At 38.9% G+C, this 16146-nt stretch overlaps 1 protein-coding gene across 1 annotated transcript in view; it reads right to left on the bottom strand.

Moving 5' to 3' along the window:
• The window catches only part of LOC116360613 (protein NEL-like), a 75808-nt gene that overhangs the window by 17591 nt on the left and 42071 nt on the right, over positions 1 to 16146 (bottom strand). The window contains exons 11-12 of the mRNA XM_031815592.1: positions 2943 to 3045; positions 1214 to 1348 (exon numbers count right to left, since the gene is read on the bottom strand). Coding sequence (XP_031671452.1) covers positions 1214 to 1348; positions 2943 to 3045 — 238 coding nt within the window. The remainder of the gene's footprint in view (positions 1 to 1213; positions 1349 to 2942; positions 3046 to 16146) is intronic.

The raw sequence follows: 16146 nt of genomic DNA, 5'->3' as shown, positions 1-16146 counted from the left end.
AAAACAGAGACAGAAAGAAAGAGCAACATCAAAAGACAGTTGTGACTTATGCCAAACCTCCCTCCCTCCTTCCCTAGACAAGGTCACAGTCCATAACCCACCGTGGCCACAGAGACAAACCTGGCAGGACCATAGAGCAAGAAGGTTAGACATGCTGGTTATTAATGACAGGGGGGATGATAGCATCTTTAATTATGCACACAGACACTGACTAATCACCCAACCAACTGTTCTCATTAGCAGCAGTTGGTTGGTCGGTGGGAGACTGTCTGTCTGTGACTGGCATGCTAAATAGACCTGGGCTCTGTATTGTAGCGTGGAGTATTTTTACCACCTCATGGTTGGAGTATGATGGGGAATAAGGTAGTAAGGCTTGCAGTATGAACAACCGGAGAGACTGCCAGCAGTGGAAAATGTACCTTGCTGCAATGTACCATGGGTATTTTTAACCCACCAGTGGAGGGAGTATGATGGACCGGGGCCTAAGGCTGTGAGGCTGGTCTGATGAGTGGAGGGGTCAGGGGTCGTAGAGGTGGTACAGGTCATTTATGGCTGTGAGGCTGGTCTGATGAGTGGAGGGGTCAGGGGTCGTAGAGGTAGTACAGGTCATTTATGGCTGTGAGGCTGGTCTGATGAGTGGAGGGGTCAGGGGTCGTAGAGGTAGTACAGGTCATTTATGGCTGTGAGGCTGGTCTGATGAGTGGTGGGGTCAGAGGTCGTAGTAATGAAAGGTTTCCTAGAGATCATTAATATATGGACAGAAATATGGAATTAGAAGAGTGTAATTATAAGCCCTCTAAATTTCTCCTGCTTAAAGTAGACGCCTCTGCTTGGAGTTGTAGTCATCCCTGTACCTACTTACACAGCCCTACAGTATATCATTGTAATTCCAAACTAAGATAAACATTAAAAACAATGTCCAAGCTCCTCGAAGGACCACTTCTAAATGAGGCATTGGAGTTTTGCACAACCAGCAAAGCTGGACCACAACAGAGAAGAGAGCCAATGATCACAATGTGCACAACCAGCAAAGCTGGACCACAACAGAGAAGAGAGCCAATGATCACAATGTGCACAACCAGCAAAGCTGGGCCACAACAGAGAAGAGAGCCAATGATCACAAGGATTAGTAGATAGAATGGACTGAGGCGATGAAGATGACTTAAATGAGTGTTGGTTTAGTGATGCCATTGTTGTAGTAAGAGTACTGCACCTCCACAGTACGCGCTGTCATCCCTCAGGGCGCGGTAGCCATCTTTACAGCTGCAGCAGGACCCAGCCTCCAGGTTCACACATTCTGAGTTCTCCACACAGCTGGGACTGTGGCCCTCCACACAGAAATGATGACCTGAGAGGGGGAAAGAGACAGAGACTGTCTGGTCATTCTACAGCTGATAAATCACCCTTACTGGGTTGTCTTAAACCTGTGTGTGTGTGTGTGTGTGTGTGTGTGTGTGTGTGTGTGTGTGTGTGTGTGTGTGTGTGTGTGTGTGTGTGTGTGCGCCGTGCGTGCGTGCGTGCGTAAGAGAGAGAGAGGGTCTGAGAGTGTGTGTTATACTAGACAAGGCGTGCTTTCTTTCCGGTTTGTCCCTGTCTCGCCCCTGGCCATAGACAAATAACTAGATAGACAGAACAACAGGTATGTATGGCTGAAACCACGGTTCACTGCAGGAACACGGGTCAGGAGGAAACAAGACTTCATCAGAGAACAGTAACATGTTGTTTTTAGTTTTGATTTATTAATGTTTTTATTGAATGTTTAAAACATACAATACACTTGCAGTGAAGCTGCTCAACAACTACAACACATGAGTCGTCTAACAGACTCCCATCCAGAGCGACACACAGAAGCAACCAGGGTCAATGCCCTGCTCGTTGACAGAGGGGGCACGTTGACAGATCTCCCACAAGGTCAAAAACGGGGACCTGAACCAGCAATCCATCAGGCACCGGCCCAAGATCCCAACCGCCAGCCCTCCAAGATCCCAACCGCCAGCCCTCCAAGATCCCAACCGCCAGCCCTCCAAGATCCCAACCGCCAGCCCTCCAAGATCCCAACCGCCAGCCCTCCAAGATCCCAACCGCCAGCCCTCCAAGATCCCCCCCACAGTTCCCCAAGAGCTGCCCCTTAACCATCTGAGAAAAATAAATAATAATAATAATATTTGTAAATGATTCCACTCCCCACCACAAGACCCCCCCCCCCCCCCATGCACAAACAACCAACAACATGAACAAAAGAGAAAAAAGACAAAGACAAAGGACAACAGAAAACAACGCAAAAAACAACAAAGACAAAGGACAACAGAAATCCCAACAGCAAGGCCAACTGAATATGTTTGAGTGCATGTATGGCACTATTTACCTGTGCGTGTGTCCGTGTATGTGCACATGTGTGCATTTGAATGAGAGTGTGTGAATATGCATGTGTACAAACAACTGCACGGCATCAGCCTCCGGCAAACCGGCGTTAAGCTGTAGAAACACTGGCCAGTAACATGTTGTTAAGGCCTGGTGGAAACTGGAATAGAACAGTATGTGTTGCTGTCACAGAGATGCATGGCTGTGTGCTGACCACGTCTAGTGTGTATGTGGGTAATATCATGAGAGTGTTCCAAATCGCCTATTCTCTTTATAGCGCACTACTTTGGACCAGGGCACATAGGGCTGAGGTCAAAAGTAGTGCACTAAAAGTAGTGCATTTGGGATACAACCCAGGTTCCATCGTGAGAGAGAGGCCTCATTACCAGCCAAGCAGGAGACATACATCATCTTAGAAGAAGGAGGGAGCGGACCGACTTTTAATATCCATTCTCCCTTATCTATTACACAGAGCTTCAACACTATCTCACTATCACTCCAAGAATCTGTGTGTGTGTGTGTGTGTGAGTGTGTGTGTGTGTGTGTGTGTGTATGCGTGTGTGTGTGTGTTCCAGACCTACCTCTGCAGACTTTGCAGCAGCGGTCTGTAAGGGTGATGTGGTCAGACTCGGGGCAGGTCAGTTCAGGACAGGGAGCGTTCTCCACCCTCTGCATACTGTGCTCCTGTAAAACCATGACACCACCGTTGCTTACAGTAACATCTCTGTCAAAATCCATCTTCTCTGCTTTAGGCATGGACATCCCACTTCTAACAACAATAGATCATTATATTAGATGCTAATATATCCAAATATATATTATATTTATTTGGTTTATTTATCTATTTGACAGCCATGAAAGCTTTAGTTTCATAAAATATATACATCTCTGGGGTTTGCTGCTTTTCAACCTGTCTATATTTAAGCTGTTCTGTGAGACGTGTCTAAGGTCAAGCTGTACTGTGAGACGTGTCTAAGGTCAAGCTGTACTGTGAGACGTGTCTAAGGTCAAGCTGTACTGTGAGACGTGTCTACAGTCAAGCTGTACTGTGAGAAATGTCTACATTCAAGCTGTTATGTGAGACGTGTCTATAGTCAAGCTGTTCTGTGAGACGTGTCTATAGTCAAGCTGTACTGTGAGACGTGTCTAAGGTCAAGCTGTACTGTGAGACGTGTCTACATTCAAGCTGTTCTGTGAGACATGTCTACATTCAAGCTGTTCTGTGAGACGTGTCTATAGTCAAGCTGTACTGTGAGACGTGTCTAAGGTCAAGCTGTTCTGTGAGACGTGTCTATAGTCAAGCTGTTCTGTGAGACGTGTCTACATTCAAGCTGTTCTGTGAGACGTGTCTATAGTCAAGCTGTTCTGTGAGACGTGTCTATAGTCAAGCTGTACTGTGAGACGTGTCTACATTCAAGCTGTTCTGTGAGACGTGTCTACAGTCAAGCTGTTCTGTGAGACGTGTCTATAGTCAAGCTGTTCTGTGAGACGTGTCTACATTCAAGCTGTTCTGTGAGACGTGTCTACAGTCAAGCTGTTCTGTGAGACGTGTCTACATTCAAGCTGTTCTGTGAGATGTGTCTATATTCAAGCTGTTGGTTTGAGAGGTACTGTAAAGGCTGATCTGATGCATTAGTACATGAGGTCATCCACCACCAGATAATAATATGGATGATATGTATTTCAACATGAAACCCGCCCAGACCCAGTCTCTATAGGGATTATCATGTTGTCTCTATAGGGTTTATCATGTTGTCTCTATAGGGATTATCATGTTGTCTCTATAGGGTTTATCATGTTGTCTCTATAGGGATTATCATGTTGTCTCTATAGGGTATATCATGTTGTCTCTATAGGGTATATCATGTTGTCTCTATAGGGTTTATCATGTTGTCTCTATAGGGTTTATCATGTTGTCTCTATAGGGATTATCATGTTGTCTCTATAGGGATTATCATGTTGTCTCTATAGGGATTATCATGTTGTCTCTATAGGGTTTATCATGTTGTCTCTATAGGGTTTATCATGTTGTCTCTATAGGGTTTATCATGGTGTGTTGTCTCTATAGGGTTTATCATGTTGTCTCTATAGGGATTATCATGTTGTCTCTATAGGGTTTATCATGTTGTCTCTATAGGGATTATCATGTTGTCTCTATAGGGATTATCATGTTGTCTCTATAGGGATTATCATGTTGTGTTGTCTCTATAGGGATTATCATGGTGTCTCTATAGGGATTATCATGGTGTCTAGATATCTATAGGGATTATCATGTTGTCTCTATAGGGTTTATCATGTTGTCTCTATAGGGTTTATCATGGTGTCTCTATAGGGATTATCATGTTGTCTCTATAGGGTTTATCATGGTGTCTCTATAGGGATTATCATGGTGTCTCTATAGGGTTTATCATGTTGTCTCTATAGGGTTTATCATGTTGTCTCTATAGGGTTTATCATGTTGTCCTCTATAGGGTTTATCATGTTGTCTCTATAGGGTTTATCATGTTGTCTCTATAGGGTTTATCATGTTGTCTCTATAGGGTTTATCATGTTGTCTCTATAGGGTTATCATGTTGTCTCTATAGGGTTTATCATGTTGTCTCTATAGGGTTTATCATGTTGTCTCTATAGGGATTATCATGTTGTCTCTATAGGGATTATCATGTTGTCTCTATAGGGATTATCATGTTGTCTCTATAGGGTTTATCATGTTGTCTCTATAGGGTTTATCATGTTGTCTCTTTAGGGATTATCATGTTGTCTCTATAGGGTTTATCATGTTGTCTCTATAGGGTTTATCATGTTGTCTCTATAGGGTTTATCATGTTGTCTCTTTAGGGATTATCATGTTGTCTCTATAGGGATTATCATGGTGTGGTGTCTCTATAGGGTTTATCATGGTGTCTCTATAGGGATTATCATGTTGTCTCTTTAGGGATTATCATGTTGTCTCTATAGGGTTTATCATGTTGTCTCTATAGGGTTTATCATGGTGTGTTGTCTTTATAGGGTTTATCATGTTGTCTCTATAGGGATTATCATGGTGTGTTGTCTCTAGGGTTATCATGTTGTCTATAGGTTTATCATGTTGTCTCTATAGGGTTTATCATGTTGTCTCTATAGGGTTTATCATGTTGTCTCTATAGGGTTTATCATGTTGTCTCTATAGGGTTTATCATGTTGTCTCTATAGGGTTTATCATGTTGTCTCTATAGGGTTTATCATGTTGTCTCTATAGGGTTTATCATGTTGTCTCTATAGGGATTATCATGTTGTCTCTATAGGGTTTATCATGTTGTCTCTATAGGGTTTATCATGTTGTCTCTATAGGGTTTATCATGTTGTCTCTATAGGGTTTATCATGTTGTCTCTATAGGATTTATCATGTTGTCTCTATAGGGTTTATCATGTTGTCTCTATAGGGTTTATCATGTTGTCTCTATAGGGTTTATCATGTTGTCTCTATAGGGATTATCATGGTGTCTCTATAGGGATTATCATGTTGTCTCTATAGGGTTTATCATGTTGTCTCTATAGGGATTATCATGGTGTCTCTATAGGGATTATCATGGTGTCTCTATAGGGATTATCATGGTGTCTCTATAGGGATTATCATGGTGTCTCTATAGGGTTTATCATGTTGTCTCTATAGGGTTTATCATGTTGTCTCTATAGGGTTTATCATGTTGTCTCTATAGGGATTATCATGGTGTCTCTATAGGGATTATCATGGTGTCTCTATAGGGATAATCATGTTGTCTCTATAGGGTTTATCATGTTGTCTCTATAGGGATTATCATGTTGTCTCTATAGGGTTTATCATGTTGTCTCTATAGGGATTATCATGTTGTCTCTATAGGGTTTATCATGTTGTCTCTATAGGGATTATCATGTTGTCTCTATAGGGATTATCATGTTGTCTCTATAGGGATTATCATGTTGTCTCTATAGGGTTTATCATGTTGTCTCTATAGGGTTTATCATGTTGTCTCTATAGGGTGTATCATGTTGTCTCTATAGGGTTTATCATGTTGTCTCTATAGGGATTATCATGGTGTCTCTATAGGGTTTATCATGTTGTCTCTATAGGGTTTATCATGTTGTCTCTATAGGGTTTATCATGTTGTCTCTATAGGGTTTATCAAGTTGTCTCTATAGGGATTATCATGGTGTCTCTGTAGGGTTTATCATGGTGTGTTGTCTCTATAGGGATTATCATGGTGTCTCTATAGGGATTATCATGTTGTCTCTATAGGGATTATCATGTTGTCTCTATAGGGTTTATCATGTTGTCTCTATAGGGTTTATCATGGTGTGTTGTCTCTATAGGGTTTATCATGTTGTCTCTATAGGGATTATCATGGTGTCTCTATAGGGATTATCATGTTGTCTCTATAGGGTTTATCATGTTGTCTCTATAGGGTTTATCATGTTGTCTCTATAGGGATTATCATGGTGTCTCTATAGGGAATATCATGGTGTCTCTATATGGATTATCATGGTGTCTCTATAGGGATTATCATGGTGTCTCTATAGGGATTATCATGGTGTCTCTATAGGGAATATCATGGTGTCTCTATAGGGATTATCATGGTGTCTCTATAGGGATTATCATGTTGTCTCTATAGGGATTATCATGTTGTCTCTATAGGGTTTATCATGGTGTCTCTATAGGGATTATCATGGTGTCTCTATAGGGATTATCATGTTGTCTCTATAGGGTTTATCATGGTGTCTCTATAGGGATTATCATGGTGTCTCTATAGGGTTTATCATGGTGTCTCTATAGGGTTTATCATGGTGTCTCTATAGGGTTTATCATGTTGTCTCTATAGGGTTTATCATGTTGTCTCTATAGGGATTATCATGTTGTCTCTATAGGGATTATCATGTTGTCTCTATAGGGATTATCATGTTGTCTCTATAGGGTTTATCATGGTGTCTCTATAGGGTTTATCATGGTGTGTTGTCTCTATAGGGTTTATCATGTTGTCTCTATAGGGTTTATCATGTTGTCTCTATAGGGTTTATCATGTTGTCTCTATAGGGTTTATCATGTTGTCTCTATAGGGATTATCATGTTGTCTCTATAGGGATTATCATGTTGTCTCTATAGGGTTTATCATGGTGTCTCTATATGAATTATCATGGTGTGTTGTCTCTATAGGGTTTATAATGTTGTCTCTATAGGGATTATCATGTTGTCTCTATAGGGATTATCATGTTGTCTCTATAGGGTTTATCATGTTGTCTCTATAGGGTTTATCATGGTGTCTCTATAGGGTTTATCATGGTGTGTTGTCTCTACAGGGATTATCATGTTGTCTCTATAGGGTTTATCATGTTGTCTCTATAGGGTTTATCATGTTGTCTCTATAGGGATTATCATGTTGTCTCTATAGGGATTATCATGTTGTCTCTATAGGGTTTATCATGTTGTCTCTATAGGGTTATCATGTTGTCTCTATAGGGTTTATCATGTTGTCTCTATAGGGTTTATCATGTTGTCTCTATAGGGTTTATCATGTTGTCTCTATAGGGATTATCATGGTGTCTCTATAGGGATTATCATGTTGTCTCTATAGGGTTTATCATGTTGTCTCTATAGGGTTTATCATGGTGTCTCTATAGGGATTATCATGTTGTCTCTATAGGGTTTATCATGGTGTCTCTATAGGGATTATCATGGTGTCTCTATAGGGTTTATCATGGTGTCTCTATAGGGTTTATCATGTTGTCTCTATAGGGTTTATCATGTTGTCTCTATAGGGATTATCATGTTGTCTCTATAGGGATTATCATGTTGTCTCTATAGGGTTTATCATGTTGTCTCTATAGGGTTTATCATGGTGTCTCTATAGGGTTTATCATGGTGTGTTGTCTCTATAGGGATTATCATGTTGTCTCTATAGGGATTATCATGTTGTCTCTATAGGGTTTATCATGTTGTCTCTATAGGGTTTATCATGTTGTCTCTATAGGGATTATCATGTTGTCTCTATAGGGATTATCATGTTGTCTCTATAGGGTTTATCATGTTGTCTCTATAGGGTTTATCATGGTGTCTCTATAGGGTTTATCATGTTGTCTCTATAGGGTTTATCATGTTGTCTCTATAGGGTTTATCATGTTGTCTCTATAGGGTTTATCATGTTGTCTCTATAGGGATTATCATGGTGTCTCTATAGGGATTATCATGTTGTCTCTATAGGGATTATCATGGTGTCTCTATAGGGATTATCATGGTGTCTCTATAGGGTTTATCATGTTGTCTCTATAGGGTTTATCATGTTGTCTCTATAGGGTTTATCATGTTGTCTCTATAGGGATTATCATGGTGTCTCTATAGGGATTATCATGGTGTCTCTATAGGGATAATCATGTTGTCTCTATAGGGATTATCATGTTGTCTCTATAGGGTTTATCATGTTGTCTCTATAGGGATTATCATGGTGTCTCTATAGGGTTTATCATGTTGTCTCTATAGGGTTTATCATGTTGTCTCTATAGGGTTTATCATGTTGTCTCTATAGGGTTTATCATGTTGTCTCTATAGGGTTTATCATGGTGTCTCTATGGGGATTATCATGTTGTCTCTATAGGGATTATCATGTTGTCTCTATAGGGTTTATCATGTTGTCTCTATAGGGATTATCATGGTGTGTTGTCTCTATAGGGAGTATCATGTTGTCTCTATGGGGAGTATCATGTTGTCTCTATAGGGATTATCATGTTGTCTCTATAGGGATTATCATGTTGTCTCTATAGGGATTATCATGGTGTGTTGTCTCTATAGGGTTTATCATGTTGTCTCTATAGGGATTATCATGGTGTGTTGTCTCTATAGGGTTTATCATGGTGTGTTGTCTCTATAGGGTTTATCATGGTGTGTTGTCTCTATAGGGAGTATCATGTTGTCTCTATAGGGAGTATCATGTTGTCTCTATAGGGATTATCATGTTGTCTCTATAGGGATTATCATGTTGTCTCTATAGGGTTTATCATGGTGTCTCTATAGGGTTTATCATGGTGTGTTGTCTCTATAGGGTTTATCATGTTGTCTCTATAGGGTTTATCATGTTGTCTCTATAGGGTTTATCATGTTGTCTCTATAGGGTTTATCATGTTGTCTCTATAGGGTTTATCATGTTGTCTCTATAGGGTTTATCAAGTTGTCTCTATAGGGATTATCATGGTGTCTCTGTAGGGTTTATCATGGTGTGTTGTCTCTATAGGGATTATCATGGTGTCTCTATAGGGATTATCATGTTGTCTCTATAGGGATTATCATGGTGTCTCTATAGGGATTATCATGTTGTCTCTATAGGGTTTATCATGTTGTCTCTATAGGGTTTATCATGTTGTCTCTATAGGGTTTATCATGTTGTCTCTATAGGGATTATCATGTTGTCTCTATAGGGATTATCATGTTGTCTCTATAGGGTTTATCATGTTGTCTCTATAGGGTTTATCATGTTGTCTCTATAGGGTTTATCATGTTGTCTCTATAGGGTTTATCATGTTGTCTCTATAGGGTTTATCATGTTGTCTCTATAGGGATTATCATGGTGTCTCTATAGGGATTATCATGTTGTCCTCTATAGGGTTTATCATGTGTCTCTATAGGGTTTATCATGGTGTCTCTATAGGGATTATCATGTTGTCTCTATAGGGTTTATCATGGTGTCTCTATAGGGATTATCATGGTGTCTCTATAGGGTTTATCATGGTGTCTCTATAGGGTTTATCATGTTGTCTCTATAGGGTTTATCATGTTGTCTCTATAGGGATTATCATGTTGTCTCTATAGGGATTATCATGTTGTCTCTATAGGGTTTATCATGTTGTCTCTATAGGGTTTATCATGGTGTCTCTATAGGGTTTATCATGGTGTGTTGTCTCTATAGGGATTATCATGTTGTCTCTATAGGGATTATCATGTTGTCTCTATAGGGTTTATCATGTTGTCTCTATAGGGTTTATCATGTTGTCTCTATAGGGATTATCATGTTGTCTCTATAGGGATTATCATGTTGTCTCTATAGGTTTATCATGTTGTCTCTATAGGGTTTATCATGGTGTCTCTATAGGGTTTATCATGTTGTCTCTATAGGGTTTATCATGTTGTCTCTATAGGGTTTATCATGTTGTCTCTATAGGGTTTATCATGTTGTCTCTATAGGGATTATCATGGTGTCTCTATAGGGATTATCATGTTGTCCTCTATAGGGATTATCATGTTGTCTCGATAGGTTATCATGGTGTCTCTATAGGGATTATCATGGTGTCTCTATAGGGTTTATCATGTTGTCTCTATAGGGTTTATCATGTTGTCTCTATAGGGTTTATCATGTTGTCTCTATAGGGATTATCATGGTGTCTCTATAGGGATTATCATGGTGTCTCTATAGGGATAATCATGTTGTCTCTATAGGGATTATCATGTTGTCTCTATAGGGTTTATCATGTTGTCTCTATAGGGATTATCATGGTGTCTCTATAGGGTTTATCATGTTGTCCTCTATAGGGTTTATCATGTTGTCTCTATAGGGTTTATCATGTTGTCTCTATAGGGTTTATCATGTTGTCTCTATAGGGTTTATCATGGTGTCTCTATGGGGATTATCATGTTGTCTCTATAGGGATTATCATGTTGTCTCTATAGGGTTTATCATGTTTGTCTCTATAGGGATTATCATGGTGTGTTGTCTCTATAGGAGTATCATGTTGTCTCTATGGGAGTATCATGTTGTCTCTATAGGGATTATCATGTGTCTCTATAGGGATTATCATGTTGTCTCTATAGGGATTATCATGGTGTGTTGTCCTCTATAGGGTTTATCATGTTGTCTCTATAGGGATTAGTCATGGTGTGGTGTCTCTATAGGGTTTACATGGTGTTGTTGTCTCTATAGGGTTTATCATGGTGTGTTGTCTCTATAGGGAGTATCATGTTGTCTCTATAGGGAGTATCATGTGTGTCTCTATAGGGATTATCATGTTGTCTCTATAGGGATTATCATGTTGTCTCTATAGGGTTTATCATGGTGTCTCTATAGGGTTTATCATGGTGTGTTGTCTCTATAGGTTTATCATGTTGTCTCTATAGGGGGGTTTATCATGTTGTCTCTATAGGGTTTATCATGTTGTCTCTATAGGGTTTATCATGTTGTCTCTATAGGGTTTATCATGTTGTCTCTATAGGGTTTATCATGTTGTCTCTATAGGGATTATCATGGTGTCTCTGTAGGGTTTATCATGGTGTGTTGTCTCTATAGGGATTATCATGGTGTCTCTATAGGGATTATCATGTTGTCTCTATAGGGATTATCATGTTGTCTCTATAGGGATTATCATGTTGTCTCTATAGGGTTTATCATGTTGTCTCTATAGGGTTTATCATGTTGTCTCTATAGGGATTATCATGGTGTCTCTATAGGGATTATCATGGTGTCTCTATAGGGATTATCATGGTGTCTCTATAGGGATTATCATGTTGTCTCTATAGGGATTATCATGTTGTCTCTATAGGGTTTATCATGGTGTCTCTATAGGGATTATCATGTTGTCTCTATAGGGTTTATCATGGTGTCTCTATAGGGATTATCATGGTGTCTCTATAGGGTTTATCATGGTGTCTCTATAGGGTTTATCATGGTGTCTCTATAGGGTTTATCATGTTGTCTCTATAGGGTTTATCATGTTGTCTCTATAGGGATTATCATGTTGTCTCTATAGGGATTATCATGTTGTCTCTATAGGGATTATCATGTTGTCTCTATAGGGTTTATCATGGTGTCTCTATAGGGTTTATCATGGTGTGTTGTCTCTATAGGGTTTATCATGTTGTCTCTATAGGGTTTATCATGTTGTCTCTATAGGGTTTATCATGTTGTCTCTATAGGGTTTATCATGTTGTCTCTATAGGGATTATCATGTTGTCTCTATAGGTATTATCATGTTGTCTCTATAGGGTTTATCATGGTGTCTCTATATGAATTATCATGGTGTGTTGTCTCTATAGGGTTTATAATGTTGTCTCTATAGGGATTATCATGTTGTCTCTATAGGGATTATCATGTTGTCTCTATAGGGTTTATCATGTTGTCTCTATAGGGTTTATCATGGTTTCTCTATAGGGTTTATCATGGTGTGTTGTCTCTACAGGGATTATCATGTTGTCTCTATAGGGTTTATCATGTTGTCTCTATAGGGTTTATCATGTTGTCTCTATAGGGATTATCATGTTGTCTCTATAGGGATTATCATGTTGTCTCTATAGGGTTTATCATGTTGTCTCTATAGGGTTTATCATGTTGTCTCTATAGGGTTTATCATGTTGTCTCTATAGGGTTTATCATGTTGTCTCTATAGGGTTTATCATGTTGTCTCTATAGGGATTATCATGGTGTCTCTATAGGGATTATCATGTTGTCTCTATAGGGATTATCATGGTGTCTCTATAGGGATTATCATGGTGTCTCTATAGGGTTTATCATGTTGTCTCTATAGGGTTTATCATGTTGTCTCTATAGGGTTTATCATGTTGTCTCTATAGGGATTATCATGGTGTCTCTATAGGGATTATCATGGTGTCTCTATAGGGATTATCATGTTGTCTCTATAGGGTTTATCATGTTGTCTCTATAGGGTTTATCATGGTGTCTCTATAGGGATTATCATGTTGTCTCTATAGGGTTTATCATGGTGTCTCTATAGGGATTATCATGGTGTCTCTATAGGGTTTATCATGGTGTCTCTATAGGGTTTATCATGTTGTCTCTATAGGGTTTATCATGTTGTCTCTATAGGGATTATCATGTTGTCTCTATAGGGATTATCATGTTGTCTCTATAGGGTTTATCATGTTGTCTCTATAGGGTTTATCATGGTGTCTCTATAGGGTTTATCATGGTGTGTTGTCTCTATAGGGATTATCATGTTGTCTCTATAGGGATTATCATGTTGTCTCTATAGGGTTTATCATGTTGTCTCTATAGGGTTTATCATGTTGTCTCTATAGGGATTATCATGTTGTCTCTATAGGGATTATCATGTTGTCTCTATAGGGTTTATCATGTTGTCTCTATAGGGTTTATCATGGTGTCTCTATAGGGTTTATCATGTTGTCTCTATAGGGTTTATCATGTTGTCTCTATAGGGTTTATCATGTTGTCTCTATAGGGTTTATCATGTTGTCTCTATAGGGATTATCATGGTGTCTCTATAGGGATTATCATGTTGTCTCTATAGGGATTATCATGGTGTCTCTATAGGGATTATCATGGTGTCTCTATAGGGTTTATCATGTTGTCTCTATAGGGTTTATCATGTTGTCTCTATAGGGTTTATCATGTTGTCTCTATAGGGATTATCATGGTGTCTCTATAGGGATTATCATGGTGTCTCTATAGGGATAATCATGTTGTCTCTATAGGGATTATCATGTTGTCTCTATAGGGTTTATCATGTTGTCTCTATAGGGATTATCATGGTGTCTCTATAGGGTTTATCATGTTGTCTCTATAGGGTTTATCATGTTGTCTCTATAGGGTTTATCATGTTGTCTCTATAGGGTTTATCATGGTGTCTCTATGGGGATTATCATGTTGTCTCTATAGGGATTATCATGTTGTCTCTATAGGGTTTATCATGTTGTCTCTATAGGGATTATCATGGTGTGTTGTCTCTATAGGGAGTATCATGTTGTCTCTATAGGGAGTATCATGTTGTCTCTATAGGGATTATCATGTTGTCTCTATAGGGATTATCATGTTGTCTCTATAGGGATTATCATGGTGTGTTGTCTCTATAGGGTTTATCATGTTGTCTCTATAGGGATTATCATGGTGTGTTGTCTCTATAGGGTTTATCATGGTGTGTTGTCTCTATAGGGTTTATCATGGTGTGTTGTCTCTATAGGGAGTATCATGTTGTCTCTATAGGGAGTATCATGTTGTCTCTATAGGGATTATCATGTTGTCTCTATAGGGATTATCATGTTGTCTCTATAGGGTTTATCATGGTGTCTCTATAGGGTTTATCATGGTGTGTTGTCTCTATAGGGTTTATCATGTTGTCTCTATAGGGTTTATCATGTTGTCTCTATAGGGTTTATCATGTTGTCTCTATAGGGTTTATCATGTTGTCTCTATAGGGTTTATCATGTTGTCTCTATAGGGTTTATCAAGTTGTCTCTATAGGGATTATCATGGTGTCTCTGTAGGGTTTATCATGGTGTGTTGTCTCTATAGGGATTATCATGGTGTCTCTATAGGGATTATCATGTTGTCTCTATAGGGATTATCATGTTGTCTCTATAGGGTTTATCATGTTGTCTCTATAGGGTTTATCATGGTGTGTTGTCTCTATAGGGTTTATCATGGTGTCTCTATAGGGATTATCATGTTGTCTCTATAGGGTTTATCATGTTGTCTCTATAGGGTTTATCATGTTGTCTCTATAGGGATTATCATGGTGTCTCTATAGGGAATATCATGGTGTCTCTATAGGGATTATCATGGTGTCTCTATAGGGATTATCATGGTGTCTCTATAGGGATTATCATGGTGTCTCTATAGGGAATATCATGGTGTCTCTATAGGGATTATCATGGTGTCTCTATAGGGATTATCATGTTGTCTCTATAGGGATTATCATGTTGTCTCTATAAGGGTTTATCATGGTGTCTCTATAGGGATTATCATGTTGTCTCTATAGGGTTATCATGGTGTCTCTATAGGGATTATCATGGTGTCTCTATAGGGTTTATCATGGTGTCTCTATAGGGTTTATCATGGTGTCTCTATAGGGTTTATCATGTTGTCTCTATAGGGTTTATCATGTTGTCTCTATAGGGATTATCATGTTGTCTCTATAGGGATTATCATGTTGTCTCTATAGGGATTATCATGTTGTCTCTATAGGGTTTATCATGGTGTCTCTATAGGGTTTATCATGGTGTGTTGTCTCTATAGGGTTTATCATGTTGTCTCTATAGGGTTTATCATGTTGTCTCTATAGGGTTTATCATGTTGTCTCTATAGGGTTTATCATGTTGTCTCTATAGGGATTATCATGTTGTCTCTATAGGTATTATCATGTTGTCTCTATAGGGTTTATCATGGTGTCTCTATATGAATTATCATGGTGTGTTGTCTCTATAGGGTTTATAATGTTGTCTCTATAGGGATTATCATGTTGTCTCTATAGGGATTATCATGTTGTCTCTATAGGGTTTATCATGTTGTCTCTATAGGGTTTATCATGGTGTCTCTATAGGGTTATCATGGTGTGTTGTCTCTACAGGGATTATCATGTTGTCTCTATAGGGTTTATCATGTTGTCTCTATAGGGTTTATCATGTTGTCTCTATAGGGATTATCATGTTGTCTCTATAGGGATTATCATGTTGTCTCTATAGGGTTTATCATGTTGTCTCTATAGGGTTTATCATGTTGTCTCTATAGGGTTTATCATGTTGTCTCTATAGGGTTTATCATGTTGTCTCTATAGGGTTTTTCATGTTGTCTCTATAGGGATTATCATGTTGTCTCTATAGGGATTATCATGTTGTCTCTATAGGGATTATCATGTTGTCTCTATAGGGTTTATCATGTTGTCTCTATATTGTTTATCATGTTGTCTCTATAGGGTTTATCATGTTGTCTCTATAGGGATTATCATGGTGTCTCTATAGGGATTATCATGTTGTCTCTATAGGGATTATCATGGTGTCTCTATAGGGATTATCATGGTGTCTCTATAGGGTTTATCATGTTGTCT

The sequence above is a fragment of the Oncorhynchus kisutch genome, unplaced genomic scaffold (assembly GCF_002021735.2).
Source record: "Oncorhynchus kisutch isolate 150728-3 unplaced genomic scaffold, Okis_V2 Okis09a-Okis19a_hom, whole genome shotgun sequence".
NCBI classification, from domain to species: Eukaryota; Metazoa; Chordata; class Actinopteri; order Salmoniformes; family Salmonidae; genus Oncorhynchus; species Oncorhynchus kisutch.
The sequence above is the reverse complement of the archived record's forward strand: the minus strand, read 5'-3'. Positions and strand labels throughout refer to the sequence as shown.